General features: G+C 31.9%; 4 protein-coding genes across 9 annotated transcripts; 1 reads left to right on the top strand and 3 right to left on the bottom strand.

Annotated features, from left to right (window-relative positions):
• Positions 1–227: 227 nt before the first annotated feature.
• LOC108467506 (uncharacterized) lies at positions 228–3,098 on the bottom strand. The gene is made up of 4 exons (XM_017768140.2): positions 2,642–3,098; positions 2,484–2,537; positions 1,306–1,431; positions 228–716 (listed from the first exon to the last, which is right to left on the bottom strand). Exons 1-4 carry the CDS (start codon positions 3,008–3,010, stop codon positions 537–539), a joined length of 729 nt encoding a protein of 242 aa, XP_017623629.1. The 5' UTR covers positions 3,011–3,098; the 3' UTR covers positions 228–536.
• A 1,267-nt stretch (positions 3,099–4,365) lies between these two features.
• Positions 4,366–8,063, top strand: LOC108467875 (uncharacterized). Of its 5 annotated transcripts, none has more exons than XR_001868925.2 (7): positions 4,372–4,542; positions 5,306–5,406; positions 5,516–5,593; positions 5,713–5,784; positions 5,869–5,966; positions 7,011–7,658; positions 7,750–8,063. XR_001868925.2 is itself a non-coding variant. In XM_017768690.2 (6 exons), exons 1-6 carry the CDS (start codon positions 4,519–4,521, stop codon positions 7,592–7,594), a joined length of 957 nt encoding a protein of 318 aa, XP_017624179.1. In that variant the 5' UTR covers positions 4,366–4,518; the 3' UTR covers positions 7,595–8,063. The 5 variants fall into 5 exon arrangements, 3 of the variants coding, with proteins under 3 accessions (XP_017624179.1, XP_052887477.1, XP_052887476.1); XR_008286929.1 differs by having other exon boundaries at positions 7,737–8,063; XM_017768690.2 differs by having other exon boundaries at positions 4,366–4,542; positions 7,011–8,063.
• A 483-nt stretch (positions 8,064–8,546) lies between these two features.
• Positions 8,547–14,802, bottom strand: LOC108470262 (uncharacterized). The gene is made up of 8 exons (XM_053031422.1): positions 14,132–14,802; positions 12,927–13,018; positions 12,096–12,796; positions 11,936–12,006; positions 11,575–11,664; positions 11,261–11,461; positions 10,220–10,352; positions 8,547–9,277 (listed from the first exon to the last, which is right to left on the bottom strand). Exons 1-8 carry the CDS (start codon positions 14,498–14,500, stop codon positions 9,114–9,116), a joined length of 1,821 nt encoding a protein of 606 aa, XP_052887382.1. The 5' UTR covers positions 14,501–14,802; the 3' UTR covers positions 8,547–9,113.
• A 2,196-nt stretch (positions 14,803–16,998) lies between these two features.
• On the bottom strand, positions 16,999–24,660 carry LOC108470267 (protein PELOTA 1). 2 transcript variants are annotated; one of them, XM_017771562.2, is made up of 16 exons: positions 24,329–24,660; positions 24,176–24,258; positions 23,314–23,386; positions 23,104–23,178; positions 22,964–23,020; positions 21,941–21,986; positions 20,762–20,837; positions 20,038–20,113; positions 19,852–19,884; positions 19,691–19,759; positions 19,414–19,520; positions 18,851–18,923; positions 18,694–18,732; positions 17,922–18,016; positions 17,374–17,480; positions 16,999–17,289 (listed from the first exon to the last, which is right to left on the bottom strand). In XM_017771562.2, the coding sequence occupies exons 1-16, from the start codon at positions 24,377–24,379 to the stop codon at positions 17,216–17,218; spliced, it is 1,134 nt and encodes a 377-aa protein (XP_017627051.1). In that variant the 5' UTR covers positions 24,380–24,660; the 3' UTR covers positions 16,999–17,215. The 2 variants fall into 2 exon arrangements, with proteins under 2 accessions (XP_017627051.1, XP_017627052.1); XM_017771563.2 differs by having other exon boundaries at positions 19,414–19,514.
• Positions 24,661–25,969: the final 1,309 nt, after the last annotated feature.

Here is a 25,969-nt window from a genome sequence, read left to right as displayed (position 1 = left end):
AAAATGGCACAGTTTGTAAAATTCAATCAAAATACAAATTTCTCTCAAAAATAAATCATTTGTACATACAGACAGCAAATCAAATTTCTTATATAACATTACACAAAATTTATGTATATTTTGAGAATCATCCCAAAAATAAATTTTTTCTAAACTTTGTATAAATTAAAAAAATTGAAAAATAGTTCAAATGATTTGATTTTTTTTCTAGATAAGTGATTTGAAGATTTTATTCAATTCTATATAGATTTTATTTTTAAAAGTTACAAATTAATCATAATTTTGTCCAACATCGAACAGAAATTTCATCATCTAAGCCTCACATCAAAGTTCAAACTAATTGCTAAATGCTATGAAATGAAACATTTTCTATCATCAGGAAAAACTCAGAACTACAAAATATACAGTACAGACACTGATGGCAAATGGAGTAAAAACTGTTTTTCGAGATTAGGAAAAAGGGGGAGGGAGGTGTTCAGACTCATTGGACTATGGCAAGGCGAGAATCATACCTGTATATTTCCAAGACCATCTTGTCATTTCTCCTCAAACTCGACATCGATAATTTCTGGTTCGGACTTTTTTGAACCGGTGCGCCTACTACCTCTGCCAAAGAAGTCTCCTTCTGGTTGCCATACAATGTTTCCACAGCTTGCACAGTGTATCGTTTGGTTTTTATAACCAGCAAACTGTTTCCTACAAGCTGGACAAGCACCCTGTCCGATTTTTATCATAAAAAAGGTCAGTTTGCCATTTTAAACGATGTTTTATTGGTAAAATAAAATTGGTTGAATATAATGAACAAAATTCTGCAATGAAGCAGGTTTTAAAAAATATTTGGAATGGTATCGTGAATAAATGCACCCTAGTTTGCTTCTGCAATCAAATTCCCTTTTCAGACCATATACAAAGTCAAAAAATCTACGCAAATACAATACACCATTCTAGTAAAACTAGCACTATCTTATGCCCCAAAATCATCCTATACTTGAAGAACTCACTAGCATAACATGCAAGAAGTTGCAATCTAATTTAACTGTAATCGTAAAAGATATAGTTTAAGAAGGAGCTACTTTAACTGTAATCATCAGAATAGCAAGTACAATAAATGGAAGACTAGACTTTGAGTTTAATCCTATTGTTCCATATGTTACGGATAGACACTACGTAGTGTCACCTTTTACGGGGATGAAAAGCAATGAAAAATAAACAAATTTTACAACGAATCACATATGTTACAGAAAGTCATCGCTTTTATCTTGCATTTATCTGTGCCATATTATAGCAATAAGTGATAGCTGATACCTTAATAACAAGACTATTGGCAATAGTCCCGATGAGAAGAGGCCCAGCAAATGGTAGTATCCACATGGCAAATATTAAGAATCGAAAAAGCCAACCGGATAATGCAAACCAGAGGAAGAAAATCATCTGCAGATGGATGAAAAAAACTCTATCATGAAATGAGGTAGCAAACGAACTATAACTAATCACCAAAGCACACAATACAATATATCCAGATCCTATCCAAGGTTAAGAATTTCAAAAGAAATTCACTCTCATTTTCTCCGCACTGAAGCAAAACACCTTTAAAAGATTAAAGTTATAGGAGAAAGATTTGGGGAATGAGAAATGAGAGTCATAAGCATATTACCTAGAACAGATTAATATACACAGAACCTAACTCAAATCCAAGGCCACCTATACAAACTTGTGCACAAGTGACATGACATGTAAGACCACATAACACTCACCTTACATTTAGGCCCAAAACAACAAATAAGAATAATATGAATATCCCATGGATTCCAAAATGAAGGCAACTAGCAACTTGGACATATTAACTATTCAACCAAAACCAGACTTACAGTAGGCATAAAGCTCAACTTGAATACAAGCAATCTTAAAACCCAATGACAATGATGTCAGATATCCGCTGCTTAATAGACATAAGTTGTTCATCCTCTTTAATTCATAAGAGATAATGAAAACATGATATCGAGTATTGCAAATCAAACCCCTTGAACTTTTAAGGAGTTTTTCCTCACTACAACCCATGTTAACATCATATTTCTTTCATGCTAGAATCACTGTTAAACCAAAAACAAAAGGGGGGTGGATGAACATATGGTTTAGTTATCATAAATGCTCTGCAGAAATTTTTTTCTTTTGGCTATGCTTTCTAGATTTCTTGGATATAAAATGCACTGAACATTTTGAAAGATCAAACATTTAAGGATACAACTTTCATGGAAATAAAAATGCATGACTTTACTTCAAATTAAAGAACAATCTTTGGATTAATCCTTGTATAATAGCAAATTACACAATTCTTTTTATCAAATTAGTACATAATTTTGAAGTTCGCTATTTCTTTTGCATTATTGGAGTTCTTTTAGGAGCAACAAGTAACAAAGAAATGGAGCCTACAAAAATAACTCAAGAAAATAAGTAAAATTGATATTTGGCCTAATCTTACTTACAGCAAAACTTCTTCCTAATGGAGTTTCTAAGAAATCATTCAGCTGCTTCCTGTACTGCAACCATATCCAAAAAATCCTCAAACAAAATGTTAGTATAAAAATTCCAAATGAATAAAAGAAGTTCAATTCTAGACCAAGAAATAAAATAAAACACGAACCCTAGGCCAATTCCTACGAAAATCCATCGTAAATGTTCGCCAACGGATACCAATCTCGAGCTCCCGGTCGAGCTCACGAGCACGGTCAGTGGCGGATTGAACGACGGAGGAGAGTCGGCGGGAAACGGAGTACTGGCGGTTTAACCGTTCAGCGGTTTTTTTAGCTTCGAAGACGAATTGCTCAAAGCGGTCGTTGGCCGTTCGCCAAGCGTCCTTCAAGGCCTCGCCGGAGGCCACGCGGCGAGCGAAGGTGTCGAAGTCGCTCCGCCTAAAGGATTGGACTACTAAAGGACGCCGCCGCTGAGGAAGCGGAGGCCGTCGCTGAAGCGTCATCGAATGCCATGCCGTCGACGGCCGAGCTGTAGACATCACTTAGAATTTCAGATTCTTTTTCTGTTTTTCTGGCTTTCCATTTTTATATTCATTATCATATAAAATTAGATTTTATATTTGTTATTGGATTATTTATTTAACAAAGTATTTTAATAAAACTATTTATTAATTAATTATATCTTCTTTTATATTTCCTATCAAATTTGTTTATTTAACAAAGTATTTTCATAAGATTTATTAATTTATAAATTAGATCATTTTATTGCTAATAAATTTTTTGTTATATTTATAAAAAACAAAAAAAAAACGTTTGGTTGGTTAAATCATATTAAAAGTAATGCATGGAATAATGTTTTAAGTATATCAATTAAACTTATTTACTATTTTTTTAAATAAAAGATTTATTACTATAATTACGTGGTCATAGAATACATCCACAAATATAAATACATACCCGAGCAATTACAGTGTAGAATCAAATTAATATAAAGTACAATAAATTAAGAAGTAAAAAGAATCGAACAAAATTCATATAGCATATGGGCATAATGTGATTGAAGAAGCATATGTCACAGTTATGTACAGTAAGACTTGAATTTGATATTTGTAATGTTTCAAAATATTTTTTATATTATAAATATTCAAGTCTCATCGTATGTAATTGATTGAAAATAACTTTAAATTCAAAATGATTGTAGTCGAAAATGATTTGAACCCAAATTTAACCCGAAAGAAAATATATAAAAATTTAAACCTCAATTAAGTTAATCTATCATTTCAAAGAACGTCAATTAAGCCTTAATTTAATTGATAAAATAGTTATTACAATAATTAGTAAGATGCAATTTAAGGGTAGAAAGATTATGCCTAGTAATAGTTATTCTATAAAAAAGATAATGTAATTTTGACTCCTAAATTTGGTAATTTAATTCATTTTAGTACACGTATTAAAGGGATAATATAATTTTGGTCTACTTTAACACTTGAACTTAACAATTAAGTCTATTTTGGTTTTAAACTTGTAAAATATAAAGTGTAATGAGTTAACACTTTATCACTTAAAATTTAAAATTTATATAATTTTTAATTATTTATATGGTATAATTTTAGTGTCACTTTTAGTATTTTAATAATAAAGTAATTGAACAAGTTAGATTATTGATTCTCGATTCAATCGGTTTGATTAACGAACTAATAATAATTAAATAAATAATTAAAATTCATAAAATTTAAAATAAAAAATTTATATCAAACTGATTTAATCTATTTAACTGTTGTTCTTTTTCTAAATTTTTAATTTTATTAATTTCAAGAAATTTTTGAACCATTATCGGTCCGTCAACTTTCAAATGCGTACTGTATAAATTATCCAAAAAAATTAAAAGAAAATTGAAAATAAATAAATAAAAAACGACATAACAAACACAGTCTCGCGGATCTTTGAACAATTTCCCCTGTTTATCTCTATTTTTTCTCTCTCTCTTCCCGCCCTGAATTTTCTGAACCTGTTTATCTTATAAATTTTTTAATTTTCTTAACCAAACATGAGCGTTACCCAGTTCGCAATGGTAAATTTCTTCCTCTTAAACTGTCTTCTTTTTTTTTTTAAATTTTTTTCTGGAATTATGTGTAAGTAGTTGAGGTGTTTTCTTTTTGGCTTAATTGGAACATAAATTCGTTTGAAGCAGTCGATAATCATCAATATTCGCTTTCTGGGTAATTATTATTCACCCATAATCATTGATTTTTAGTGTGCAAAACTGAAAATTTTGTTCTTGTACTTATTGTTTGAAGTCAGTTATTTACTGAATAATTGAATGAGTAAAATTATATATTTTGCTATCTCTTAGTTGAATTTTTGTTCTTCATCGAATTATGTATAAATAGTTTAGGCTTGAAGCACTTGATAATCATCAATTTTCGCTTTCTGAGTAATTATTATTTACTCATAATTATTGATTTTTAGTGTTCAAAACTGAGAATTCTGTTTATCTAGTTATTGTTCGAAGTCAATTACTTACTGAATAATTGAATTAGTAAACCGATACATTGTGCTGTCTCAAAAGTTAATTTTTTTTGTTTTTCATCGAATTGTGTCTAAATACTTTAAGGCTTGAAGCACTTGATAACCATCTGTTTTCGCTTTCTGGGTAATTATTATTTACCATCATTGTTGATTTTTTGCGCTCAAAAACTGAAAAATCTGCTTATTTTACTGAATAATTGCTATATCAAAGTTAATTCTTAAAAGTTGCATAGAAATTATATATACCATTTGCTTTTGGGGGTTTTCCAAAAGTAAATTTTTGGTGGACTAATACTGAGATGCAGGTGGAGGAACTGGCGTTTCTAGTTAAGGACAATCTTCCTTGCAAGCATCTAGTTCTGTCAATGGAGGAGGCTTTTATGAATTTCCTTCAGGATGATACAAGGTAACTGAATAACCTCACATCCCAACACAACAAAATTGTAGGAAGTTCATTCAATGTACAAGTCTCATTCAATTATGACCATTATGAATGAAAAAGTGTTGGATTGCAGCACAGATGGGATCCTAGAGTTGGAACCTATGAATTCATACAATCGGCTTCTCCTGCATCGTCTTGCAGATATATTTGGGTACTTCTCTTTTTTTTTACTAGATAGGCTGGTAAAATGCAATATCAGTTAAATCGAATTTGGAGCTGTAGAGCTTTCTTAGTTAGCTTTTAGTATTGATGTTTTGTTAAATTGGCTAGATTTGCTCATGAATCAATTGGTGAAGGAGACGATCGGCATTTGATTTTGCAACGATGCCCAGAGACATCAATGTACGGAATTTGTTTGCTTATCATTGGTTTTTGGAAAATTTAGTTATAGCGGTGCTCATGACCTGGCAGCATTTTGTCTTGCAGACCTTCCATTCTTGTTAGTGATATACTATGGCAGTGTGATGAGCCTCAGTCTCTCACAGCATCTCACCATATATTAACAAGAGAAGGAACTACACCAGGTGAAGTTCATGTTCATGATTTCCCTATTGAAGCAAGAAGTCATTGGCAATTTTTAAGAAATAAGAATAACATGTATAGCTGAGAATATCTATTTTCTTTACACTCTTTTCTATTGGCTACTTATAGAGGATTAGTAAGCAACTAAGCATTCCATACAAGTTACTATGGGCCTTTTCCCATTTGGAACTATATGGAATACAGATAGGGAAAATTGATGAGAGAACGGAATGGGAGGATTAGCTTGTCACTCTTGTTTGGTTAAAAAATGGAATGGAAGGAAAGAGGCACATTTAAGTTTATTTTACAATCATATTCATACCCCTTTTATGTACCAAAGAAAAGTGAAATAAGGACGAGGAAGGATTCCAAGATCTTACCAAGTTGGAGGGTTTAAAAAATGGGGGACTATGATGGGTTTGGGAAGGATACATCTATCCCACCATTTCAATGTCCTCCATTATTCACTTTCCAAAACAAGGGAGTCGGTGCCCTTTCTTGCAATATGCATACCAATATTTTTTCAGTCATTAAGTACAATTTTTTGTCATTGTGTGCTCCAAGGAAAAAGGAGTAGATTTTGAAGAGCATATCTAGCAAAACAAAACTAATTACCTTAATAAAATATCAGTTTGTTCTTTGTCTCTTTTGTTTATGAAATTTGGTTCTCTTTGGATTATCTCCAATGGCTGGAACACACTATTTATTTATCCATTTTATGTCAAGTTGTGTTGGCTAGTTTTTAGTTTGTCTTTCTTATCATTATTTTTGTAATCGCTAGAAATTACAATAAGTAACACGCGTTACTCAACGATTTTCTGAAGATGTTTAATTATTTAGAGGTCTCTCCAGGATTTAAGAGATCCTTTATCTTGATCTGTATTTGATGCCAACAGGAACGAGTAGCTTTTTTCTTTCGATTTTGTTACTTATTATTCTAAATTTTTTTGTCTGCATATGTTAGTGATTTTTACATTGATTATCTAATAATATGAAGGTGTTGAACCTGGCCGTTAATATCTAAAGGTAACCTTTTTGTTTTTCAGTAATGGAGAAAAACTTGCCTTCTTTTGAGCTTAGTCTTGAGGAAAGAGAAGCAGCTTACTTAGCTGCTCGAGAACGGATTTTTGCAATGGATGTTGGAGAGGTTCGAGAACCTGTTAAGCATAAGCCACGAACTGTTCCTATTGTAGCTCGTCGAATGATTGCACATGCTTTAGGCCAAAGAATTAACTTATGCAATCTAGACGATAGTGCCCGGGATTTGAAAGACCTAGGGAAAACTGATGAACCAAGCGTTCATGATACAGATAAAGTTGATAATAATTCGAGAACAGAAACTCATCAGGATGCTTTTCTTGAACAGAGGAAACCGGTGGATATATGTAGTAAAGCAAATAGCAACACAAGTAAACATAATACTTCGGTAGTTTGTGAGAGGAATGCTTCTGATGAACAAACCGAAAAGCGACCAACCAATGCTAGTATACCGGGTAGAAGTCGAAATAGAGTTAACAAAGAGTACTCGAAAGAAGAACATCTAGGAGCTGCAAAGCGAATGTTTGCTAATGCTTTAGGTTTGCGCTCGGCTAAGGATTCGAGAAGTAGTGAAAGGAAGACAACACAGTAGATAAGGAGCTATTATGGTTTTTCCTATCGGTTTAAAGATAGAGCTCCATTTGAGGAGGAAACAGGTAATGTGAGTTTAGCTTGATTGCTGCTTGCTTGCGTTTTTTCGTAATTTGTAATTGGTGACATTACCGTCTTCCAAGTTTTTCCACTTAGGACTGATGAAATTCTGGAAAACGGGTTTGCATCCAACCCGAGTTTCGAGCTTTGGTTTTCATGGAACAGAAGACACATCTAAGTTTTTGCGGGGAGTGAGTCATATTTGCAGGTGCAAAAGAGTATTTTTCTCCCATGTAAGATATCTGTATTGTGTTATGATTCTTGCTTGAGAGATAGGTACGGTGAAGAATGATTTATAGGAGTAGATATGACAATTGTGCATTTGTTTCGTGCTCGTGTATTTTCTTGTGTCATAATCTTGTAGGTATTTTATATTTATATAATTTTTGAGGTACTAATAATTTGCATGATATAGATTGTCATTTTTGTATATTCATTTTCTTTTCATGTTGTTTTCAGTTCATATTTTAGCTATTTTTCTCGTGATTGCATGGTTTTGGTTCTTGTTATAACCCTATTAGCTGATTTTATTTATTTATTTTATAATTAATCTAATTTTTTATGATGTAAAAACAAATATTTTATATTTAAGATAATGAAAATAAAATTAAAATAAAACAAATTTTATATAAAATGTTTTTTAAGAGTTAATTGATTATTTTTATTTAGTTCGAAAATTATTAGTTTTAGAAATATTTATTAAAAAATTTTGAAGCTTCATCAAATAAAGTCCAAAAATCATAAAAACAAAATTGATTTTGTCAAAATAAAATTAACATGAAAAATTAAAACCGAATCAAATTATAATAGACAACTCAAAATATCCAAAACCCCGTTCAAATCGAACCGAACTCAACCTAATTTAAACATGATTAATATGTCTAATACACATCTTATTTTTGTTTAAAAATAATGATACAAAACATTACAAATATGAATTGTCAAGTGTAACATCAAACATAGGTTAAATGAAATCAACAAATATGACAATGAAAATTTCCTTATGAAAGTGATTAGCTCTCTCTTGCAATCTCCTGGTTCATGCTATATGCTATCTTACAACACAAAACCTTGGTATTCATGGTTACATAGGATAACAGAGCATTGAGCTCCATCACAAATCGACATACAACAACATATTTTTGCTTGCTTCATAAACCAATCACACCAGAAAAAAACTTTCAATCCCGGCAGTGGTGTGGAGTAGGTACACAGTTGAGCCGGAAGAGGCATGGAACATAAAGGACTAGACACTTTTTTCTTTGTACGAAGAATATCAAGGACAGGAAAACGAATAACACGAACCTGTTGAATGCCGGCTCCTTAGGGTGATTGTGTTGAATCAACAGGACTAAACTTAAAACACCCTTTTCTGCTTGCTTCCGGGAAAGGTCTGAAAAGACCCCAGGAAAATCTAGGGATACAAGGAGAGAACATTTGATTGAATAAATTCAGCAATGTTATGTTTGCCTTTCTGTTGTTGGAGATGGGGACTTAGCTGCTAAATCGCGAAGCAAAGACTGGGTGGCTACGAACTTCTCTCTCAGCATGACATTATAGTCATATAAACGCTGGAAATTCTTCTGTATATCAGACAACTCAATCTCCGAACCGGACTTCAATTCTGCATTGAGCAAGGAACGGGACTGAAATGAGTGACTTCGACATAAAATATGTCAGCTAAATAAAATAACTATCAAGGATTTTCGAAGAACACAAAGGCATACAGTTTCAGTTCATGACACCGAAAGGTCTAGTTCATTTCAAAGAACATTACTTTGACATAAACTATACTACTCCGACTCTTTTAGTTTCACTTAAGCACTCATCTTGACACATACCCAAGTACGATTATGGAGATATGACCCTCTCAATACGTGAAAAACTTTGAAAAATCCGAACATACTCATATCAAGCACATATCCGAATTCAACACCCAAACCTAAATCGGAGTAACATAGACGATAAAAGTGCCATGATAATGGGTCAACATTGGTAGTTTAACTGAGAGGTCCCTCTATTATAGGGACCAGATCAAATTAATCCCTCTACTGTTCAAATAAGACCAAATCAGAATAGAGTATTTTTAAAGTTTTTATGGTTCTATAAATGAAATATTTTCTTTGGAATTGAATTGCAATTGAAAAAAATATATAATTTTCAAGACCTTTTTATACAATAAATGTTAATTCTCTTACAATTTGGGCTTATTTAATTTTTTTAATAGTATAGAGACTGAATTGATTTATTTAATAGAGTGAATAATTTGATCCGGTCCCTATGACCTCCCAGGTACTTTAACCTTCAACATATAGTAAGAAATCATCTTGATGTATTAATTATAGTTACAAGTTTACACGACAATCTTTAAACACCAAAGCAGTGATTCAAAAAACATATCCCCCTAGCCCTCCACGACTTTTTTTCCTTTCCGGCATAGTAGAAAGTATAATTCTAAGTATGACTTGAAAAAAAATCAACTCCAATTATGTCAATCAACTCCAATTATGTCTTTTCACGCAACATGTGATGATAATGATAATAATCGTAATAGCTAAGTTCGTACCTAGTGTCGGAGGCGGTGGAATTATATCATCATCGAGAGCAAATGCTTGATGCTGGATAGCAACTGCATCTTTTGAACCGATGCAATGTTTCGTCTCAGCCTTAGCTGATCCACGTGTATTGTGTTTGAGGGCCTGCATATAACATTCAAGGAAAACTTGTGATTAGAAACCTATAGGTCCAAAAGTTTGAGCCAGAATAACTAATGGTATTTGCCCAAGGAAATATCAAACCCTTATACTCGGTTACAGGTATGTTCAATTTTTGCTAGGTTTTTTCTGGTAAAAAGATTTCTCCAGTCGCTCTCAATTTCGAAATTGAACAAATTGGTCACTCTAAAAAAGCTAGAGCAATTTAATCCTGTCAATTCAAAAGTGAGCAACTACAGAAAATTAATCATGATATGTTAATGTTTTCCATTAATTGTATATGATTTTGATTGGTATAATAATAAATTTAGACCTCAAAGTTTACACATTCTGCCAATTTGATTCTAATTTAACAAATTTATCTCGCAACATTTGTGTAAATATTAAGGCTGAATTTGTTCAATTTTTTTAAAATTAAGGTCAAAATGACAAATATTGTAAATATCGAAGGATAAATTTGTTACTATACCAATCAAGATTATGTACGATTGAAGGGATATATTAACACCGTGATTAATTGTCCTTAGTTGCTCACTTTCAAAATTGGCAGGGATTAAATTGCTCCAATTTTTTTGAAAGGGACCAATTTGCTCAATTTCAAAATTGAGAGGGACTGGAGAGGTCTTTTTACCGTTTCCTTTTCAGATATATTTGGAGGATCATTGGATACTCAACTCATGCTAGTACTTCAGTTTGGACAACCGACACAGTTTTAGGTAAAACATTACTTGGCCTTTGATAACAGTCATATTACTACAGGTAACTCGATTCTGCAGACATGTCAAAACAATTTGCATACTCGACTCAATTAAGAATGAATAGTAACTAAAACAAATCGCAGACATGTCAAACAAGATCCCTCGTGTGTTAACAAAGATATTGATAGAATCTACCTTTTCACTGGAGACTTGCTTGTGAAAACTTAATTCTGTCTCACGTAGCTGCTTTCGCTTCCTCGATGACCCACCCCCACGAACAGATCCATTACCAGGGCCCGATGGAAGTTGGAAACAACCACAACCAGGTTCTGTTTTAGAGTGGTTGTCAACATCCAATGCACTGCAATTCCACGTGTACATGACATATTTTCTCACCTGGTGAAGGAAAGCACATTAGTGTACTGCAACTGTACTAAAGGACTAAATCAGAGAGAAATACTTGAATTGACTAAAAAATAGGCTATTTGTTCTTATGAGAAAGAAATTACTTTATCCCAGTGTTCTTGAGCTTTTCTTCTATTTCTGATCCTCCGTAAAATGCTATCTTCGTTGCGAAGCCGTTTTATTCTAAACTCACACTACAAAGTACAAACCAAGCAGGTTATATACGAAATGTCAAATACTTTGAGCTCCATTTTTTTTTATTTCGTCATGATGCACAAATACTGAATATAAGCATTTTTCAGTTCATCCAAAAGAAGGGTATTAATAAAACGTAATATCATCAGTTCTTGACAATAGAAGGTCCTCGATCAATCTATACTTGAATCTTTATAATATATCCAGAAAATGAAGGGAGAACGTATAAAGAAAGAATGAAACGATAAGCTCATGAGGCACACAACTTACTTGCACCAAGAGATAGAAAAATATCCCCATACTAATGCAATATAACCCACCAAGATCGGCAAGGAAACCCACTACAAGTCGAATAAAACAATATTGCATTAATACATGGAACAGCAACCAAAATTAAACAAAATATGCACAGGCAAGGAAAATTACTCACCAGCACCTATTATATTTTGATTTTCGGTCTCAATGATGTAGGAAGAAAGATAGTTGACGTATAACGTAGTGTTGATTAGTCCATCATTAGCATTCTCAAGTGAGGCTCGGAGCTGAGAAGTGTCACGCAAAGACGACCCCGGGACGAATTCATGAAAGAGAGGTTGAATTAGCCTCAGATTTTTTGCACTGCGGTATATACGGGGAAACAAATTGAATATCAATATGTTTGTGTCTGTCCCTCTGAATGTAACCGGGCTATTATCAAAGTTGCTTCCATTCATCAATGTTCCACTAACGAAACTCACATGATCCCTCCTAATATGATCTTTTGCAGTTACATTGAACTGAAAACCTACAGCACTTGCAGGGCTGTTCGGAAGATCAACAAATTGCCATGAAATGGACATAAAATCTTGATTGAGTCGACAATTGCTGCACTTGAGAGTTATAGTTGGCCCTAAACTTGTGTTATGACATGAAACATTGAGAATATCCGAAATAGGGAGAAATTTGTCTTCAAGGAAACCGGAACTTCCAGAAAGTAAAGTAGTAGGACTCCGTAAATTCGAGCAACTCATACTAGAAACAGCGGTCATGTTAAATTCAACGTCATTCCTGAAGGAAGCTAGGTCAGGCGCATTTGTCGCTTTCACGTTATGTACTTCAATGGTTCTCTTTGCGATGAGTTGGTAAAGCAACCTAAGATAAATCACGAAGACGAGGAGGAAAACATAAATCAATGTTTATTCATATGTCAAAAGGGTTTAAGAAAACATCCATAAGAATTCGAAAATCAAATGCTTGCTTCGAGAACATTATCCTCACTCACGCAGCAAACAGCCCAGTGAAAAGTATCCAACTAGCAATCGAGAAAGTTCCACCGAGTTCTGTTTTCCGTTTCACAACCAATTTTTGATCATCCTAAATAACAAACGATACAAATCAAAGCTTATCAGGTTTATACATCAAGAAAACATGTTTAACATACTTTTATTCTAGTTCCCAAAATCATAATTGTAATCATTCCTTAGACATACGAATTTCAATTTCGACAACGCCGTCTTTCAACCTTCCTAAGTAAGATCCAAATGACCGGTTTCAACAATAATACACCCGAATCCAAGCATGCAAAAGTTAAATACTTCTCAATAAAACACATTATAAAGGACTTCTTCATTAGCTTAACATAAACCAATACCTAGGTCACTCCAAAATTTTCAAGACAATCTAAACTCGAGCACGCTATCATCCTATACATCTATGTTGCTCTTACTCTTCATTTTGCTTGAAATACCACGGCACATATTTGAACATGGATATGAAATATGACCTTCTAAAGGTCCTTCAAATACATGAAAAACATTGAATAAAAAACTAAATATTCCGATATTGGATACATACCCTATCGGACACTTACATAGCTTATAAAAACACATTAACAAGGACTTCTTAATTAGCTAACAAAAATAAATCCCTAGGTCACCCCAAAATTTTCAAAGAACTCCAAAATCTCAACCATCATCCTATACATCTATGTCGCTCAGACTCTTCATTTTACTTGAAATATCCAGCACATTTTTCGAAAATGACCTCCCAAAGATCCTCCAAATACACTAAATATACCCGTATTGGATACATACCTATCGGACACTTACACCCAAGTCCAAAACCATCCAAATAACATAGCTATCCATACTTGTTGACTGCAAAAAAGAAATCCCACTTAGGAAAAACACATATAAATCCATTTGGGCCCCGTAAAGTGGAAAATTTCTGCTTCACAAATTTATAAAATCCTAAATGAATATATGTTAAAATTGTAGTTTGGCACAAAAATGCTAGAATTTCAATTTAGTCCTTCTCGAAACCATAAAGATATAAGCTAATACAACATTGAAATTGCATTTGGAGCATTTAAAAATGCCTCAAGTTCGAATCGTAGAAAGGCAATATGCCCTCTTTTTTTTTTTTTTCACTTTCTAGTACATTAAAAAGAAATCATTACTGTAAGAAGATTAAAAGAAAGGGACTAACCAGCCAATGCCTAGTAGCAAAGCAAACATCCAAACGACTAATCCACCACCTAATCTTAAACCAAACATTTCTTCCATCACCAAGCTTCATAAACCTCAAAAAGAAGCAAAAAACAAGCCAAGAAAGCAGCATCACAAGCGTAGCTTCCAAGAAAACAGCTTGGGATTGAGTAAACTTCTTGATTGAATCAAATGACAAAATGTTCTTTGGAATCGAAATAGCATAATAATCAATCCCAGAATCAGTTTTAATAGCTGAATTCCCAGTATAAGTAATACAACTGTTGGCAGCAACATTGAGAAAACGACCAACTTGACAAGCACAACGGGTACCGTTGTACAAGATTGAGTTTTGAGGACAACTAGCCATTTTTTGTTTCAAAATAGCATGGTTGGAATTGGTTTTCGAAATGGGTTATTTTCAATGGGACCTTCGAAGTTTTTTGTTGGGGTTTTTGTGACAAAGATTTGGGGCAAAGGACTTGGTCTGAAAGGGGAAGGTGTTAGACAACGTATGAGTTTGGGGCTCTGGTTTTTCAGTTAAAAGAGAATCAAAGTTGGAAACTTGGAAGGGAAGAGAAAGGGAAAAAGAAACGAATGTTTGAGACCCATCTCCTTGTCCATGTGAATATCTGAGCAAAGATCCACAGGAATAAAAAAAAAGCTTCTTTTTTTTTCTTTTATATAAATATATGATTTTTATATATATAAATGGAAAAACTACTATGGAGACGCCTGTATTAATCAGAAAATGAGCAAATTAGTCCCTATACGTTAAATAAAAAACAAATTCATCCTTTATGTTGAAATTTTCATCAATTTCTACTGTTTAAAATTGGCTTGTTGACTGAATAAACAGATAGTAGAAATGGATGGAATTTTTAATGAAAGGATCAATTTACTCTTTAATTTAATGTATAAGAATTTATTTGTTTATTTTTTTATAAAGGGACAAAATGTAATACAACTCTTAATATAAGAATCTCTATGGTATTTTTACCATAAATATTAAATAATATATATGAATATATATATATACACTTTATTTTCCTTTTATAAAAGATACCATATTTCCAATATTTTGCTTTATTTTTCCTTTTATATAAAAAAAAAAGTGGAACACGTTGAATTATTTCCAATTTGTGTATTTAGGACGGCTGAGTGAGAAAAATCGATTTTCAGTGTAATGTTTGATTTGATTATTACTCAAAGGGTTAATATATAATGGCGAATGTATTTGAGAGGTCCTTTATTATAGAGATTTAACCAAATTAATCCCTTTACTATTAAATGAATTAATTTAATCCTGATACTATTAAAAAATTTAAATAATATTAAATTAAAATAGATTTAATATTTACTATTTAAAAATATCATTTATTTTTAATAGAATTAATATTTTTAATTTTTATGGTTCGTAAATGAAATCTTCGGTTTGAAATTGAATTGGAAATGAAAAATAATTTTCAAGACATTTTTATACAGTAAATATTAATTCTATTACAATTTGGACTTATTTAATTCTTTTTAATATTATAGAATATAATTTGATCAAGTCTCTATAGTATAGGGACCTCTCAGGTATTTTAACCCTTATATTTCCAATATTTTGCTTGAATTATTTCTCCTTCTATAAAAAAAAGTGAAACAGGTTATGGTTTTCGAATTGGTGAAATGAGTCAAAATCACCTGTTGTCGGTTTAGAATAAATACAATTTGAAAAATATTTTAAAAATTATAAGAATATATTGATCAAAAATTTTAACCAGATTCAATCGATTCATATTTGTTTACAAATAATTTAATTTTGTATCTCTCTTCAAATCAATATTTTAATTAATTTTAATTCAATCGATATAATCTGACTAGTTAAATTTAAATTATACCATAAGTAAAATGAGAAATCAATTTAAATAACAAAATTTGAATCGATTTTATTAATTTCGATTCAATTATTATTGAATGTATTTTGGTTAATTATTCTAACCGAAAGGAATATTTAGTTTTAAATTAATAAAATTAATATTTATAAAACTAATCAGAAAAGTCTTCTTTTTCGTTTTATATATGTGTTCTTTAATATATATATACTCTATTTTACTTTTATAAAAGGTAAAAGTATTAAGAAAGTCCCTGCATTTAGGGGTGAATTGTATTTTAAATTTTATTGAAAAATAAATAAATGAACCCGTATTAAATTATCTCTTATATTTGTAAAACAATATACAATTAAAAATCTATTGTCATAATATTTGTAAACTTTAATAACTTATATAAGTATGTATTTTAATATTATATTAATCATGTTTAAAATGTTTATTATTCAAATAATTTTTAAAATTTTTGTATTTATTTTTCATATTTGTATGTATGAGTGCCACATGGAGAGTTTGGGGGCCACGTTACAAGACTGTGGATTCAATGAAAACTATTCAACGGTTGAGAATGAGCCAAATACTCTGCAATTTTTTTGGTTTTTTCTTTTATCATTTTATTTAGTGTTTCAATAAAATAAAAAATTGAATCGAATATTAACTTTTAACAAAAAAAGAATATTAATCATTTTCTTCAGTGGTTCAATAATTGGATTGACTTTAGTAAAGAAATTTAATTTAAAATGAAACAAAAATATAATATGTATTAAATGATTATTAAATATAACCAAATAATTAATAAGAAATATAATCAAATTCTCATTGATTTAGTTATTTTATTATTGATTGAATCTGCATTTCATCAGTCGATTAAATCTTTAAACGAGAAATAGAGAAAATTAAAAATCAAAACTAAGTTCGAATCAAATTTTAAAATTGAATTGGTGGTCTCGATTTCTAGTTTAACTTATCCAATTAACTCATCCATTAAAGATTTATAAAAAATATTAAAATATTTTATTTCCATAACACACTGAATGAAATAATGTTACACTTCTAGAGTTGATTAAATACTAGCTGTATCTAGATATGATACAGTTCAAATACTGATTAACACATTATATATATATATGAAAGAAAAAGGGGGAGAAATACGAGTACAGTATAAAATCTCGACGCCGGAAACTCGAACATATGCAGAAAATGGTACCCTACATTTCGATGTCTTCCAGATCCGGAAGAGGGAAACGAAGGATTGCCGCAATGCCGGTCAGCTGTGCCAGTTCTGAATATGGATGTGAAAATGAGTGTAACTGAATTCGGAATAATTATAAAAAGAAAAGACAAAATGCAGCAAACGAATACTCACGTTCCCCTGATACGTGCATAGACGAAAAAATGTGAGCAGTGCCCCCCGAATTCTTAACGGAGTTCACCAAACTGACATACTTTTGCCTCGTAATTACGTCCGAATTCCTGCATGCGAAGTCAGCAATTAAATAACAAAAAGCTTTATGAAAGAAAGAAGGCCGACCCCGAGAATGATACAAAATAGTCCCTCAGTAATAGATTTGGCAATCCATTTATGCATGTCGTGTCTCTTGTTTTTCCTTTTACTGTGTCACTGTGTAAATATAACATGGTCAAAATCCTAAAATAGGACCATGATGCGTGTACAAAGTGACATATCCGTTCCGAGGTTCTACATATTCATGCATAAAGACATATTGCTGCAGCAAGCAGATAAATTTGAATTGCACAGCAATTTTTGTGTGCTTTCCATCAATCTCACAGTCAAATCAAGAGAACATCAGCACAATAACAGCAGGAAATGGAAAAACAATTATGTGCTACTAAATTCTCATTCAATCTAAACAACTGTCCAAACATATCGAGTTGATCATATGATATACCAACCTGAAGAGATCGTCGGTAATAAGAAGTGTTTGAACTGCCATTCGCTCATGGGCAATCTCCACATGTTTTGGTCCGTAGCATGCACGTGCCGGATCCTTTATGATAAAACCAAAGCAACTATAAGATAAGAACATAGCCAAATAGAAGACAACTAAGTTTTAAAACAAGTAATCGAGCCATTGTTTATCCAGCCAAGACTCCAGTTCCCTCAGCCACTTCCTCAACTAATTAATATAGGCAGTGGCACACACATTCTGTACATATACATCCATTTGCATGTGTGCACATGCATACATGCGTGTCTGTGAAAGAAGTCATTTTTTGGTTACTATTCATGACACCATGAACATCAATTCAGACACATTCATTTTGTGCAGCATCTTCATTCAGAATCATGTCCTTTCGTTTATAATGTTTTAAAGTGTAATAAAATACTTAATATTCACTTCTAATTAATCAACTAAAAACATTGTATACAATTATATATTGTTTGGCCAGCCAGATCATTAACCCAAACTACTTAATTACCATGAAAAGGCCCAAAACACAATTAACCCATAGGCCATCGTTAAGTCACTCTAGTCATTGTTATTGGGCTCTGTTTCATAACTAACCTTCACTTTCACCATATATTAAAAGATAAACCACATTTCGACTTTCATTCTCTTAATGCACGTAAGAACATATTAACAAAAATGAAAGTACCATTAAGTCATTCTAAACACGGAATACAACCAAAAAATAGTGTAGAAACACTAAGTTTGAACCTTACATTTGAAAGCATGTTGAAGAAATCCTTGAGTGCTCGGACCTGGTAAAATTAGGGAAACAAAGCATAAAAAGCTGTTATGAGAAGAAAGAAATAAAAACAAGGAACAACCAATGAATAAAAAAATAAAATTCTTAGCCTGGTATGGTTTTTATAATACCTCTTGCGCTGCTTTGGTGTCTTTTATCATGCTCATAACATTTGGGGCATCCAAGACTTCTCTCAAACTATGCCTGCATTACAGTTAAGTTACACTAAGATCCATATTTCAGATTTGTACTAAAGCTCTGAAATAAAATAGCATCAGTTAGAAAATTTATAAGGGCATCTGAATTCACTAAGGAATATAGGTAAGACAAATGAAGCCATCAACTTTTACAGTCCAGTTACCAGATCGGAGCATTTCAGAATCCCCATATTTTATTGAAGATCACAAAGTAGATGGACTTCGTTCTATAGAGTTCTTAATGTGTAGACTAGTATATTCTAATGCCAGATTTTTCAAAATAGATACTGAATGCAAGGTAAGTAAGTAGGGAAGCAAAGAATATAATGTGGTTCACTAAGAATGTACAAGGAAATTCTCAAGACACAGAATATAGATGTCCAGAAATAATGGAACTGTTAATATATCCCCTAGATAAACATATTTTAGATGCGAGGCAAATTTACATTGCCCATTACAGTTAGCAGAGTAAAAGCTGAAGCAGAAAGCGAACTTACTTATATCCGGAGCTTGTATGAACAAGAATTATTCGCGACTTATTCTCAATAATTGGCCTCAATTGTCTTCTTTCTGCCTCCAACATAAGATGACGATGGAACTGTTCCTAAAACATATCAAAGAAATAAAAAAGATAACAAAGCCAAATGTAACACATGTTTAAACAGAAAATTGCTGTAAAATGTCTTTCCATGAGTTATTGTCTAAGGAAAATTAAAGTAAACGAAGAATCAAGGCAATTAGAAAGGAAATGAGTTAAAAGGCTTTGTCTCAGACCTTTGTGAAGCCAGGACTAGCAATAACAGCACAGCGAACAACATTGAAATCAACATGTTTGAGGAAAGCCTATTCAAAGATGCACAAAAACAACTTAGAAATAAAATAAACGCACTTAAAATCATATAAAACAGTGATATTACAATTCAAGTATAACTGACCTGTAGAACATTCTCAAAGAACTTCTTCAAAGCCTGTAGAATGTTAAAAAGAAATCAATAAGTACACAAAGTAACAAGGTAAAGAACAAAACCCAATTCTCATTACATGATCTCAAAGGTACAGGGCTTTCTAAATCAGAAATAAATTCCAAACCTATAAGAATAATTTTTTTTAAAAATACATACCGATTCATAACCAGCAATGGCAGGTCCATGCTTACGAGGAATTGAAGTTTCAATCCGTGAACGGGTACTTGTCATACTATTGTACATACCACAATGGTAGTAGGTTAAAAATCTTGTACACCATTAAATACTAAAGAAATTAACATTTGAAAGTCAAATATGCAAGTAGCAGACAGGAACTGGATCAAGCAGACGTGTAACAGCATCTTCTCATGAGTAATACTTTGAAAAGGATGATTTAAAATGAAGGTTCACGTACTTCCTAAATGCAACCTATGATTTCATTCCAAACAAAAAAACTTGCAACTGATGAATTCTACTTCAGAAAGGACTGGTCACTTGCTCCCAACACTCTTATACACTTGCCCAAAATCTTCTCCTGACAATTTACGTCAATACTTAACAAAAGTTTAAGAGACAAAAATACAACCCTGTCTTTTCTAGAAAGAAATGCTACAAAGAGGACTACTACAAACCAGAAGAGATTCTCAAGTTACAAAGCGGAATACTTTAGCATCCTTATCACCAAAAAACTGAAACACCACAAATCATCCCATAGATGTCAAACGCCTTTATTAAATGATTTTTTGAACTCCACATCTTAGATTTCTAGGGATGTCAGGCACCCAACAAAGTAAGGGATAATCTCCCAACTTCATATTATCACCTTAACAAGCATATAAAACAAAGTACCAAATTCATTCTTCAAGTTAGTCGCACATACCTTTTACCAACAAGTAAAATATTTGCTAGCCCTTCTTGCATTAGTACCACAGCCAGATCTGCACTCGCACCAGGATCTGAAATATATTAAGCAGTAATTGCAAAGTTAAATCATTCTCGTTAAAAACCTTTCAAATAGAAAAGTGATGCAACCTAAATTTGCATTACTGAAGTTGAGACACAGAAGACAAACTACAGAGCAAATGAAGATACAAGAAGACAAAACCATATTTTAGGAGAAAGGCAAGAAACAAAAGGGGGGAGAAGAGAAATGCAAACACTTATTCAACGATTAGAAGAGATAAGCAGATTGACAAAGACACTGTGACAAGTAACAAATATAAAGTAGGAATGTCATCATTTTAGTATTTTTTGGTTGAAGCCTGAATTTGTTCCTCTATTATTTCAGTTCTGTAGGTTTAGTCTCCTCTACCTGAATTTTAATGGTTTTATTCAATAAAATGTAATTTAAGAACAGTTGATAACAAGATTAAAGCTTTACAGTTAAATTAGGCCACATGACTACTTTTGTTGATGATAAAACTTTATGAGGTGGTGCTGATTAGTACTATAAATATTTTTAATAAAAAAGTACAAAAGCATTTTTTTGGAATTTCTAAGCCAGGCAGGGTCACTTTAGATTCAAAATCGGACTGGACAAGTTTTTGGGTATGGTGATAAAATGTTAATACCAGGACTAAAACCAATAGCTTTTCCAGCTTTATCTATATGATGACATGTGATAACATTTTTAGACCCATGTGATTGCATGGTGGTACAAGGTTAATACCAAGCCTAAAATCAACAGCACCAAATGAAGGAATCAAACCTAAATTAATGCCACAAACTACCAGTTTAACTGACACAAGATATGCCAGTCTGTTACTAAATAAGAACTGGCAAACAGCCCTAATCATGAACTCTTTAACCGTAGTTGTGAAGCTATAAGAGATTCTTTCCCCTTCTTATTAAAATCAACACTTTAAGCAGGAAGTGCAGAGGTAAATCAGCTAAAAATTCTCTGATCATAGAAAACACTTCTCAGAAACACTAACCAAGATAACAGGAATTTGCCATCAAACACAGATGAAACTCAGAAATCAGCTCTAAGCACAATAATAAGCAACAGATGCTTTCTTTCTGTAGCAATACAGACAATTGGAGAAGTCAGACTACATACCAGAGGCCTGTCGGAGAACATCTAATGCCAATGAGTCCCATATTTTCTAAAATATGCAACAAAAACTCCACAATTCAGTGAGAGTATCAAATACTTTGAAAGAGAGAAGACAGTACGCTTTAAAGAGAAACAATAACAGAAATACTAGTAATAGATGAACAACAATAAGACTAATAAAATAAAACAAAAGCTCTGAAGAACATAATCCAAGCAACTAGCTAATATTATGTGCAGAGATAATGACATTCCATCAGGTCCATGAATTACAAAAGAAGACTTTTGTTGAAGAACATAATCCAAGCAACTAGCTAATATTATGTGCAGAGATAATGACATTCCATCAGGTCCATGAATTACAAAAGAAGACTTTTGTTCAGAAGGGTATAAAAGAAATAACGGCTACGGGGAATATAACCTAGAAGTTTAGTCAGTATTTAGTGTTGCAATAAGGATAGGCAAGAATCACAATTAAGATTTCTCAATGATTTCTATAATTTGGGGATGATCCATTCCACATTTTCTTGCTTTCTATAACTTGAATAAAACTAGATAATATGTGCTTTCTTGTTCTAATCAGTTTCTAAATGTAGGTTTCAATAAGCTATTTTACTTTTCAAGCTTATGTCCATGCCTTTGACCTCTGTCAACTATCCCCTCTCAAAGATTCTTGATGGCCCCCATCCCTCTTTTCTAACACACCCAGCCAGAGACAGAGATACATCTTTCCGGTCAGAAATGTACATACATGGCATATCTCTAAAAAACCCAAAACATGTAGAACGTAAACAACACATCATTCATACAATATCAAAGATTCTCTAACTATACAGGAATATGTGCGCCGATGAAGTGTAGCAACTAGAGCAACATTCATAACTATCAACAGTAGAAGTTTGCTTACTGAAGTCTGAGAGAGATGCCTAAAAGGATACAATTTTTATATCGCACAGATATAGCACCCAAAGCAAGAGGACAAACAGGAAAAGATACAATGATATAGACCATTCCAAAAAGGTTAGCTACCTTTCTTAAAACAAAAGGTCGCTGAAGCTCAAGTTCGAGAGTATGGAATTGTCCTATCTGCAACAAGATGATGATGCATTTTAAAAGTAAGAAGAAGAAAAAGGAGGGAAAAAAGGGACAAAATCCTATGGTGCACCTACCTTAACATGCTCATTCTCCAAGGTGTTCTTTCCCCTTATACGCAAGACAGATCCTTCTTTGTCATAATCTATGGCCTAAAGAAATATGACATGATATCAGTACTAATACTCATACATTAACTACAAAATTGAAAACCAACAACGCTGTTAAAACATATTGGCAGGTCAAAAAACTGAGAAAAATCAATTGGCAGTCTTAAACAATCATACCTCGACTTTTATTTCCAACTTCAGGGCAACACGCTCTGCATCTCTTCCACCGGCTGTCTCCCTTAGAACTTTCCTATTATGGAATGCACATAATACTAATAAGGTATGACATCAAGAAACTTACAAACATTGACCTGGTTCAATTTTTGTTTTACATGCTAAAAATATCACTGCACTCAAAAGTTATGACCTAGTGTGAGAAAAACCTTCGAATTTGAAGAGAAAGTTTTACAGGACAACAATCAAACTTGCTTTGCTATATGGTATGGAATGTTGGACAGACAAGAGAAACATATACAAAAGATGGGTATAACCAAGATGCAAATGTTACAATGATGTAGTGTGACAAGGGCCGAGTTAGAAATAAGGATATCAGTCTCCTCGCCGGGATGATTCCTATAGAAGATAAAGTGAGAAAAAACCATTTATACTACTAGGAGGATGGAACAAATTAAAGTTGCATCTAGTGAAAGCTTGAAAGGAAAACCAAAAAAGACATGGTTAAAAGTGATAAACAATAACATGAAACTATTAGAACTTGAGAACGCGATGGTGAAGGAGCAACCGACATAAATGTTTTTTATTTCTCGAACCAAAGCTACCATGAGAAAAAAAAAAAAAAAGTTAATCATCAACTAACAAATAACCGACTTATGAGTACTACTAATTCATGAACAAGAAACACCATATTAACAAATAACAGCAACATTAGAAATAAAGACGAAAATTATAGAATTTAAACTAATCATACGACATAAAAGCTCTGTAAAACCCTAAATTACCTCATCCATAACGATATAAAGCAGCTAAATTCAATTCAAAAAGGAAAACACACAGTTAAATAATGGAACCAAAAAAATACCTGACGGTTCGAGACATAACCCAATCACCAGTAGCTATCAAATTGTAAGCAAACCAGAGATCCTCTGAATCCACTGGTATCATCTGCAATCAATAATATTACATTAAAAAGAAAAAATCAAAATTCAAAGGGAAAAAATCCCTCTTTTTTTACCTTGACGCTGCCAGGGCCATTGGGAACTAGGTCTCGGTGTACGACCTTCATGATTTTCACTATAAAATCTGTTTTTCCTCCTTTTATTTAAAAAGAATTAGCTTGAAATTGAATTTACCCAAATACGAATATAAACACGAAAAGGGTATAAATTAAAGAAAAAAAAAATCAGGATTTGAGATGTGATTTAAAAGAAGAAGGGAGGACGTCGGCCGATGGCGGTGAGGTAGACTATAACGACGCGACGTCAGCGGTGTTGATAGAAGCCGTGATTAAGTAATAACAAAAGAGTAAGCGTAATTAAAGTAAATATTATATATATATATATACAAATTTTTTATTTGAAAAAGCCCAGAAACCCACATAATAATTTAATTTGGATGTAAATATTTATAATTATAAATACATGACATGTTTACATTGAATATAATTAAAACATCAAATCATACTCTATAATTCTTAAGGGTGTGTTTGAAATTTGGAGTGATTGGGTAAAAGTATAATTATATATATGTGACATGTTTACATTGAATATACTACTTTTATAATTTTACTTTATTTATTTTTAATTAAATTAGAGCTTGATAAACTTATAATATTAAATTGTATTATTAAAATTTGTAATATTAAAATTTTAAAATTTTAAATTAGCACTAAAATTTATCATACTATTAGGTGAAAAAATAATATTTTATATAAAAATTTTGATTTTTGAGGAATAATTATATTTTATAATAAAAAAGAGTCGATGACTTTCTACTCTAATTTGAAAAATAACAAATAAAATGAAATAACTTATGTTTAGTTTTGAGAAGTTGTATGAAAAAATTACATATGTAGTTGATTCAATGAATATATATTTTTATAAATAGTATTTTACCTAATTATTATATTTTCACCCAAATTACATTACGGGGATTGAATTTGGTATCAGTCTACTCAATGATACCAATTCAATTACAAGATCGATAGAAAAATCAAATTATACAATATTTTTTATTTTTATTTTAATTTTTAAAATAAACTATTTATCTGTAATATTTTTAATCGAAATAAAAGTATTCACTACCTATAACAGTGACTAATATAGGCGAGGATCAAACCTTCAACCTCGTGTTAAGGAATGAGGTGATTATTTATATTATATTTAAGATAATAATTGGGTTAATGTTCTTGATCATTTAGTCTCGGTTTAGTCATAAAGTTATAAAATAAAAAACTTTATTTTTATAAAACAAATTAATTGTTTTGAAAACAATTTTCTCTTTTATATAAAATTTAGAAAATACTTGCACATAAGTTAACCTCCTAAAGTATAATAATATTTAACATTTCGATTTTACCATTTTAACTAAAGTTACAATTAGTTATTATATATATATATATTATAGAAGTTACTATTTTTATTAGGTTAATAGTAATTGTATGTAGCGAAAGTTGTTGATTTGATTTATGTAATTTATTTTGATCAAATTTAGTCCCTGTATTATTTGAATTGGTCAATTTTAGTTCATATATCTTTCGAATTTTTAAATTTTAGTCTTGACCTGAACAATAACAATTAATTTTGTTTGGTTAAATTCAATTACTAGGCTTGTACTTGTATTGTGCATGCAGTTGTATATTTGGTCTATATTCTCC

Source organism: Gossypium arboreum, chromosome 8, assembly GCF_025698485.1.
Source record: "Gossypium arboreum isolate Shixiya-1 chromosome 8, ASM2569848v2, whole genome shotgun sequence".
NCBI lineage: Eukaryota > Viridiplantae > Streptophyta > Magnoliopsida > Malvales > Malvaceae > Gossypium > Gossypium arboreum.
Note: the sequence above shows the minus strand (reverse complement) of the source record. Positions and strands in the feature narration are given on the sequence as shown.